This window comes from Pygoscelis adeliae, unplaced genomic scaffold (genome assembly GCF_000699105.1).
Source record: "Pygoscelis adeliae isolate BGI_AS28 unplaced genomic scaffold, ASM69910v1 Scaffold4, whole genome shotgun sequence".
NCBI classification, from domain to species: Eukaryota; Metazoa; Chordata; class Aves; order Sphenisciformes; family Spheniscidae; genus Pygoscelis; species Pygoscelis adeliae.
The window spans coordinates 1,205,274-1,214,348 of NW_008824986.1; the positions used below are offsets into that span (position 1 = coordinate 1,205,274).

Genomic DNA, 9,075 nt, shown 5'->3' on the forward strand with positions numbered 1-9,075 from the left:
ACGCCTGCCTTGCCGCCTCTCCCACTGTGCTCTGTGCCAGCTGCCAGCCCCCTCCTCCCTTTTGGAGAGTAGGGGAGGGTGGGAGAGAGATGGCAGATGGGCTGAGGACAGCCAGAGCGTGCAAAGCCAGGCGGGCCCCTGATCCCCCACCCGGGCTTTGCCAGCACGGCAGTGCCCTGGGGCTGTGCCCCGCTGGAGTGAGGGGTGGAGGCCCCCAGGACGTGTTTCCTCAGGCTTTGCCCCTGCGGGAAGGCTGAATGGTACGGTCGTGGGCTGAGCCCCCCGTGCCGGGGAGAGGGCGGCGGGCTGCCCTCTGCGTGCCTGCTCCCCCTTTTCCCAGCAACTCCGCGCCAAGCCGCCTGCTTTTCTCCATCCTTTTATTCCCCTGCCTTCCTCCTCCTTTTCTGACCCCTTTCCAGTAGCTGGGGGTGTTTGAAAGGTGGCCTGCAAAAGGCTGGCTCTGCCTGCAGCCCGCTCTCTAGCAGGGAGATAAAGCAGGCTGGAGGCGTCAGCGCTTGGCTGCACAAAGTGCTTTGCACCTGCAGCAGAAAGACCTTTTCTCCCACCAGTTGCACTCAAGTTAAATTGTTTTCCCAATTTGGGACAGTCTAAGTACCACATCCCGTCCGGGACCTCAGTGGGTCGAACCAGCAGCAGCCGAGCTTTTTCCCAGCAGCAGGCTGTGCCACGGCAGCAGCAGGAGCATGCATTGGTTTAATGCAAACTACTTTTTTTTTTTAATAAAAATGAAATACCCAGGCTGACCTATTTCACCTGGTTTATGTGCTGGAGCTGCCTGCAGCAAATGCTTGGATGAGCTGGGAAAAGGGTGGTTAAGGAGGTGTTTGCAGGGTGTGGTTTGCTGCTCCCATCCAATGCTCATCATGTTGAAAACCTTCCTGTTTGCTTACCTTGAAGTGCATTTTCCTGGGCACAGCAGGGCAGGGGATGGCACTAAAAGCTGCAAAGATTTGTCTCCCATCCCTTAGGCTTCCCTCCCACCACTGCTGCCCCAGCACAGTGTTTTGGCTCACAGGATAGCTTTTCCCAGGAGGGAGCCGGTTCGTGCAGCAGGCTGGTCTCGCCGTGGCAAGGCAGCCGGTCTGCCTGAGCATCACTCACCTGCTGGGTCCATCCATCACATGGGAGAGGAGACAGCCCAGCTCCTGCCCAGAAATGGCCTCAGGGAGCCCCGAGGGTGGAAGAGCTGGGGTGGGAGGGAGAGCTCTCCGCTGTGAAAGGAAGGTGCTGGGTCCATGGTGAAACATGGAGCAAGGCACAGGATTGTGTCCAGCCATAAGCAAGACGTGAGCCAGTCTGGGACAGAGAAAAACAGCATGCATGGCACACAGGTGGGAAATCCAGATAGTTTGCAATCACAGGGTCAGCGTTTTCGAAGATTTCGGCTGACATTGGCTGATGGTGGAAGGGAACAAGAGCAGTTCAAGGCATCTCAAAAATGCATTTTGGAAGAGCATCTCTGATTCCTGCAAGTGTTGTGTGGGGCTGTGGGTGAAAGCCAGCCCAAGTCTTTAAAGCTGAGCCCCTGTAAATGGCCTCACTGTTCCCGCTGCACGTGCGTCCTTTGCAGCAACCCCTCCTCTTTTCAGTGCAAGTCTGGGTGCAAACCCCTATCTGCCTGGGAAAGGAAACCCCTGGGTAATATTTGTAGGCAGAAGATGTGGCAGAAGATGCCTTGCCAGAGGAGCAGCCGGAGAATAAAGGCTAAGGCATCCCCCGCGTCCTCGCCCCGGTGATTCGCAAGCGGCCACCGCTGCAGTCGTGGTTTGAATGCTTTGTGGGAAGCAGTTTCCACGGAGAGGAGATGCAGTGGCTCAATGCCAGCCAGAGAGCAAGCCCAGGGCCTGCTGTCCCTCGCCAGGTCCCGATTCCGAGCTGCTGGGGCCGGCAGGCTGCTGGCTGGGGTTTGCGGGGAAAGCACTGCAGTGTTGTTCAGCAACACCAGAGGGGACCCGTGTCTTGGGTTTCCTGGGGCAGATGGCCTCTTTGGTACGTGCATGGACCGTGCAGTGCATCACAGCTGAGGGGTGCTCCCACTCACTGCTCAGGATCTTGCGAGGGCTCAGACCAGTGTCCAGACCACCAGCATGCACTAGGCTGGTTGCCTTCATGTTTCCTTCAGTATTTTTTGCATATGCTGCTTCTTGGGTGACTTTGCAATAGCTTGCAGTGAGAGGGTAAATGCAAGTAGCTCTCAGAGCCAATAGACCCAGGTGGGTGCTTGCATGCTGGCCGAGAGGTGGGCCATTCCTTTAACACAGCGCGTGATACACCCTGATGCCATAGGCCAGGTGCCCACCAGGCGTGGGAGCAGCTCTCCCTGCCCGGCCCAGGCCAGCTCTGTGGGCAAGGAGGCTCCATCCCTGGCGGCATCTCCACCAGTGCAAGCATCGGAGTGCAGGGCAGGACCGATGGAGGCACTTCCACCAGTGCACTGACCTGCAGATTTCATGGCATGGTCCTCAGGCTCCACTCCCACCCCGAGCCCATCCAACAGCTAACTTGGCAGCCAAGGGCTCTTGAGCCCACTATCCCTTCTGTCCACTGAGAAGGGGAAGGTAACTTATTTTGCTTTGCAGTTGGTAAGCTCCCTGGCTTAGGTAGTGGAGCAGGATGTCCAGCCTCGGGCAGGGTGGGAGGACTTGTCGTGGTCTGGAAATCTCTGCTCTTCACCTTCACTGCTTTTCTTTTCTCATGAAGGTGAAAGCCACAGATGCGGATGAAGGCATTAATGGGAGAGTGTGGTACAGGATCGTCAAGGGTAAGTCCAGGTGCCCCTTTGTGCAGCGGTGTGTTTGCACCAGGCTCTGGCCAGCTGCACACACAGCCTCATTGCGCTCTCCATCTTTTTGCACTTTGCATCCCACAGAAACATTTCCCCCACCCCTGAGCAAGCCTTCAGCGTTAGGGTTAATTGCCAGGGGATGATTTGTCATTGATGGACACCTAGATGCCATAACTCCTGGCTTGACCAGGGCCAAACCCTGCTGAGCTGAGCCTGATGTAGCCGAAGGTGATGGGGGCTTGGGTTTTGCTCGATAATCTGCCTCCAAGGCAGCCACCTGGGGAGGGCTCAGTGTGTCGCCAGGACTGATGTAGTGGCGGTGGGCAGCATCCATCTCGCTTTTCCCCCCAACCAGGAAACGAGCACAACAACTTCCGCATCAATCCCAGCACCGGGCTGGTGATGCGAGGCGTGCGGCACCTGGACAGGGAGCAAAACTCCTCTCACGTCCTGGAGGTGGAGGCCTACAACACAGAGCAGGGACCTATGAGGAGCTCCGTGCGGGTAAGGACCTCACGGCTGCCAAGGGGTGGGCAGCAGGACTGGGCAGCAGAGGAGTTCATGCAAAATATTCGGGATGCTTCATCAGAGGGCAATCATTTCCAGCCCTTGCAGGCATGCAGGAAGTTTGAGAATCTGGCATGGAAATGCTGACGGAAAGCCTCCAGGGGCTGCCTGTGGGTGGAGAAGAGCTTGTTGGGGGTTTTTTGTTGTTTTTTTCATTTTTTCTGTGACATTTCGGTGCGATGAGGCTGCTAAGTGGTGCGGCAGTCGCTGTCAGAGGGAGACTTACTCACCCGGCAAGATGCAGCTCTGCTGCCAGGAGGAAGAACTGAGCCTCAGCCTGTTGGAAACCATGTCTCCTGGCCAGGCATTTATTTAAATAAGCCAGGACCTAGTGGCAATAATCTTTAGCAGTGATTCACCAGCTTCCCACAGTTCCCACAAACCCAACCCTCTGGTTCCATCTATTTTAGACCCCCTGAGTTCATGGTGGGCTCTGGCCAAGCGCGACGTGCCCACAGCACCAGCAGCAAGCAGAAAACCAGAGGGAGAAAGGATGTTCCCTGGGGAAAGGGGAGAAAATGCAGCTCAACCCACTGAACTTTGAGCAAAATTTCCCATCGAGTCATCAGCGTTTCTACATTGCAGGGTCTCTAACTGCAAGGTTTCCAGCAGGGGATCCCAAAGCACAGAGGAATTAATACACAGAGTGTACCTCCCTCTGGCCAGGGAAGGACTGAGTCACTCCAACCACAGGGCTTGTTTAAATCTATGATGTTAAACTGTGCGTGTTCATTCTCCATCACGTGGTATTTGTAGTAGAGATAATGTTTCTCCTGTGCAGCAGATGAGTGCTGTGAAGGATATATTTCCCCTCGCAAGTGTAAGCAGCTGGCGAGGCTTCATGAGCCTGCCCGGCTCACTCGTGGTCTCTCTGGGGGCTTTCGCAGGTGATCGTCTACGTGGAAGATGTCAACGACGAGGTGCCGGTGTTCACCCAGCGGCAGTACAACCGCCTGGGGCTGCGGGAGACAGCAGGGATAGGGACTTCGGTGGCAGTGGTCCGGGCCACCGACCGAGACACAGGTAGGAAGCCGGGGGTCAGCTTACAGAAACACCCAGTTAGGAGGGAAAGCGGTGAAATCAGCCATTGCACGGATCCTGGCTTGGCTGGGCTGAAATCCCCACGTGGGATGGGCTCTGCTCCATGGTCGGGATCGGCATCGGTGGTGCCTGCCTCTTCGGGATGCTTAGTCCAACTGGCACTGTGGTTCCTGCTCCTGCCCCAGGGAACGGCGGTCTGGTGAACTACAAAATTCTGTCGGGCGCCGAAGGCAAGTTTGAGATCGATGAGAGCACGGGCCTTATCACGACAATCGAGTACCTGGACTACGAGACCAAAACCAGCTACCTAATGAATGTCTCTGCCACGGACCAAGCGCCCCCCAACAACCAGGGCTTCTGCAGCGTGTACGTCAGCCTACTGAACGAGCTGGACGAGGCTGTGCATTTCTCCAACAGCAGCTACGAGGCTGTGATAGTGGAGAACATCCCCCTGGGCTCCGAGGTACTCCGGGTCCAGGCCCGCTCCATCGACAACCTCAACCCGATCACCTACAAGTTCGACCCCAACACCAACGCCCAGGCGCTCTCCCTCTTCAAAATCAATGGGATCACTGTAAGTAGCCACAGCATGGTCCCTTCTGGCTTGGTTGTCCACCGTGGACTTTGGTGTTTGTGGCTGACATAGCTATTCATCCTTGACAGGGTGTGATCACAGTCAAAGGCCAGGTGGATCGAGAGAAGGGCGATTTCTACACCTTGACGGTGGTGGCCGATGATGGAGGACCAAAGATTGACTCTACGGTAGTGAGTATCTTCTACCCACTTCCCCACCATCCTTTGCACAGGCAGAGCTGACCTCAGGTCACCTCCCTCTTCCACTGGCATGGGACAGCATGTGCTAGTTGTCCTCGCTGCTCTGGCCGCCAGGGTCTGGAAACCCTGATTTGGGGGAAACCCAGCATTTGCATAAGCACAATGACTGGCTCTTTTTAGCTTCTGCATGTCATAGGGTGGGATTTCTTAGAACAACAAAAAAAACCCACCCCAAACTGTAGAGTTTGCAGGTCACTTACCAAGCTGAAACAGTTTTGAGGGAGGTAAATTTGGGGGCCTTGAAATACTTCATGGTGGTTTATGTTTGACAGGGTTATATTTGGCAGTTTCAAAGGCAGCCGAGCAGGGGGGCGATTTGCATTTCTCTGCTGGGGCAGGAGACACGCCGGTTGCAGGGCAAGCCTGGTCCCCGTGCCGCAGGCAGGGGCAGCTCGGCTGGCGCTACCCAAACTGTGCTGGTTTGGGCCAGCTGGAGGAGTGGGGGCCTCAGGGGGGGTTTGAAACCAGAGGCTGGCCCACAGCAATGGGCAGTGCTCTGCGTTTCGAGCGCTCTCGTGCCTTGGTGCATCTGTTGCCTCTAGAAAGGATGCTGGATGACAAAGGCAGTGATGCTGCAAGCACTGCCTGTCCCCACCCATGAGTGCCAGTGGCTGTGCTCTCCGCACACTGCCGTGCTCTTGTCTGAGCCTCTCCAGGGCGAGGGGCAAATCCACCAAGCTTATCTAGAAAAAAACAGGGGATGCACCAACAGGGGAGCCTCCAAATCACCACAGGGGGGTACCTGTGGCCCCCAACACTGCCACGGTGGGATGCGGAGTCAGCCCACTGCCCCTCACATGTGCCCACACCTCCTCATCCCCCACTAACTCTTGGGGTTTTGTTTTCTCTGTTTTCCCCTCTGCTCTCCTCCAACAGAAGGTAAGCACGTTCATCATGCTGGCATCACCTTGGGGGTCAGGATCCATCCCGAACTCTGCATCGAGCTGTGGGGAGGGACTCAGGTGGAAGTCTCCAGCCCTGTCCCACCAGCACCAGCTTCTGTGACACCCCCCAGAACGTGGTGCCAGCCAGAAGAAATCCCAGCACCCTGATCTGGCACTTGGGACAGCAGCTGCCGGATCCATCGCAGTGGCTGAATGGGCTCTCCCCACTCTTGGCTCTCTGTTTTTAATTCAACGGCAACAATAACTGAATCACCCCGAGGCGCACAACTCCCTCCCTGGCTTCCTCCAGGATGTTGTCGCATTCAGCCTGGCCACACCTGGGGGCTTGGGGCACCCATAAATAGAGCCCCGGGAACAGAAAGGCTCTTCCTCTCTCATTTCTGTGTAGCTTTGCAGCTCTTTGATTACAAACATGATGAGAGCATTTCCTCTGCTAATTGTGGCCGAGGTAGCCCAGTCCCTGGTCACCTCCATGCTGCGGCAGGGTGCCCCTCCAAGCATCTCCTGCCCGGTCTCTCACTCACCCATGTGCCTTTTCCCAGGAGGGACCTCAGGTCTTTTATATGCCCAGTTTGCCCTGGTTTAGTTAAATACAGACAGCTCCAACTTCTTTGTGTCCAGTTAGCTTTAAAGCAAACCCTGCCCAACCTCCAGTGCTGTGAGCATGGATGAAATTGCTGCCTGTGAAAAGCTTAGCAGGAAACGGTCACCCTGCAGCAGCGTGAGTTGCTCCATGCCCAGCTATTTGGAGAATAAAATAATGGAGGACGGTCCATAGAAAAATCCACCAATTGAGAGCTGCAGCACCCTTGCACTCTTTCTCCAGCCTCTAAGCATCCCTCCTCCTCCTCTGCAGACAGGGATGTAGCTTTGGCTACTGGGCTCAAATAACTGCACCCGTTCCCACGTGGGATGGACAACACTCATGCTGTTGGCACCTCAGGGGGTTGCAGCAGGTCAAGAGTTTGCCGGGAGTGTCAGTGTCACTGTTGATACCAGGCAGGAAGGGGGCAGGTTCCTACCAGCGCCCTGCCTGAGCCCCATGCCATGCCCGCAGGTGACCATCACGGTCCTGGACGAGAACGACAACAGCCCCCAGTTCGACATCACCTCCGACTCCTCCGTGAGCGTGGCAGAGGACAGTGCGGTCGGCAAGCAGGTGGCCGTGGTCCTAGCCCGCGACCCAGATGCAGGCAGCAATGGGCAGGTAGGGAGGCCAGCGCAGCAGGTTTGGGGCTGCCCATAAGGCTGTGGTAGTGTTTGTGGTAGACACTGAGGCAGAAATGCCTCCACCAGTGTCTTCCCAACCCCTTCCCCTCATCTGCATCCCTGCGAGAGCAAACTCTGGTCATTGATGCCAACAGTTTTGGGGGTGTTTCTGCAGTGGGTACCGGCGCTTCCCGGTTGAGGCGTGCCTGCAGGAGAGGAAAAGCATCATCCTTGGGCTGTCTGGGGCAAAGAGCTCTGCGGGACATGTGTCAAAAGGAGCTCAGCAATCTGAAAGCCAGCTGCGGCCTCTCCCACCACGGGGAGCTGCAGCGAAGCCCTTGGCAGGCTGAGCAGGAAGCTCTCTGACATTTGTTATTTTCTTTACCACGCAGACAGGCATTAATGAGGTCCCGTCACCCTTAATACCAAAAATTGCTAGCATCATAGGAGGGCCATGGATGAGAACAGGGTTCGCCCATGGGTGTTTGTTTTGGGGTGGCTGCAATAAGCCAGCACACCCATGGACCCCAGCACATATTGGACCTTTTAAAATGCTCAGAGACTTCCCGAGGCGATGCTGGGTTTATTATTGTAGGGTCGCCTTTCTCTCCTTTCTCCTCACAGCATCACATTGCCTGCCCTGTTTTTCTTTCCCGGTGATGTTTCCAGGTGACTTTCTCACTGATGTCGGGGAACATTGGCCGGGCTTTCGAGATCCGTACCACCAACAACACCTATGGCGAGGTGTTTGTGGCACGGCCGCTGGACCGGGAGCTGCTGGATCACTACACCTTACGGGTAAGCACCAAACCACCCCGCTTACCTCCTTGGGCTTCTTCTGGTTTGAGCATCGAGACTGTTTTCTTGGGGCTGTGAGCTTAAAAATAGCATTTTTTGAAAAATCCATCCCCCAACCACAGATCCAAGCCTCGGACGGCGGTGTGCCCCCCCGGAGGAAGGAGCACACTCTGCGAGTGAACATCCTCGATGTCAATGACAACCCCCCCATCATCGACAGCCCCTTCAGCTACAATGTGAGCGTGAGTGAGGTGAGCACCCAGCCCTGCTCCTCTCCTTTCATCCTCCCAAGGTGAGGTCTGACCACAAAGCAGGTGGGGACAATGGAGTGGTCAGTCCTCACCTTGGATGATTTCAGGGTTGCTGGCCCCTTGCAAGCCCTCACCTGTGATGGCCTCCTAGTTTGGGGCTAGGAGAGAGTTCTGCAGGCAGCTTAAGCCCATGAGGCTGCAGGGACCAGCAGGAAGGAGAAGTGGCTACACGCCCATGGAAATGCCACCGAAGTGACACAAGAGGCAGCGCGGTGCAGAATAGGAATTGCTTTCAGGAAGCAGCTCAGCAAGAGCTAGATAATTAAGCAATAAAACACAATCAGGCATGAGAAAAGCCAACTTATTTCCTGACAGTTTAATTCCTGGACCGGGGGGTTCTCAATTTGATGATAAAAAATGAAATATGAGTAATAGCCAGTGACACTTAGCTGTGAGGAAGTGCTGCTCATGATTAACAGCTTTGCATTAAAGTTATTGCCCTGTTAGGATTTTCTTATCTATTTAATACATGTTCAGAGCTGGTTGAAGAACAGAATTTCTGTTTTGATTTTCCCCATAATGGGACTATCCAAAAATAATTAGCCGAGCTCTGAGTCCATTACACAGCCTTCTCCTTTGCACACACACTGGTTTTTACACTCTT

At 55.3% G+C, this 9,075-nt stretch overlaps 1 protein-coding gene across 1 annotated transcript in view; it reads left to right on the plus strand.

Annotated features, from left to right (window-relative positions):
- The window catches only part of CDH23 (cadherin-related 23), a 211,058-nt gene that overhangs the window by 166,553 nt on the left and 35,430 nt on the right, over positions 1 to 9,075 (plus strand). The window contains exons 29-37 of the mRNA XM_009325979.1: positions 2,722 to 2,782; positions 3,162 to 3,310; positions 4,261 to 4,396; positions 4,600 to 4,988; positions 5,078 to 5,179; positions 6,125 to 6,127; positions 7,211 to 7,360; positions 8,032 to 8,160; positions 8,283 to 8,411. Coding sequence (XP_009324254.1) covers positions 2,722 to 2,782; positions 3,162 to 3,310; positions 4,261 to 4,396; positions 4,600 to 4,988; positions 5,078 to 5,179; positions 6,125 to 6,127; positions 7,211 to 7,360; positions 8,032 to 8,160; positions 8,283 to 8,411 — 1,248 coding nt within the window. The remainder of the gene's footprint in view (positions 1 to 2,721; positions 2,783 to 3,161; positions 3,311 to 4,260; positions 4,397 to 4,599; positions 4,989 to 5,077; positions 5,180 to 6,124; positions 6,128 to 7,210; positions 7,361 to 8,031; positions 8,161 to 8,282; positions 8,412 to 9,075) is intronic.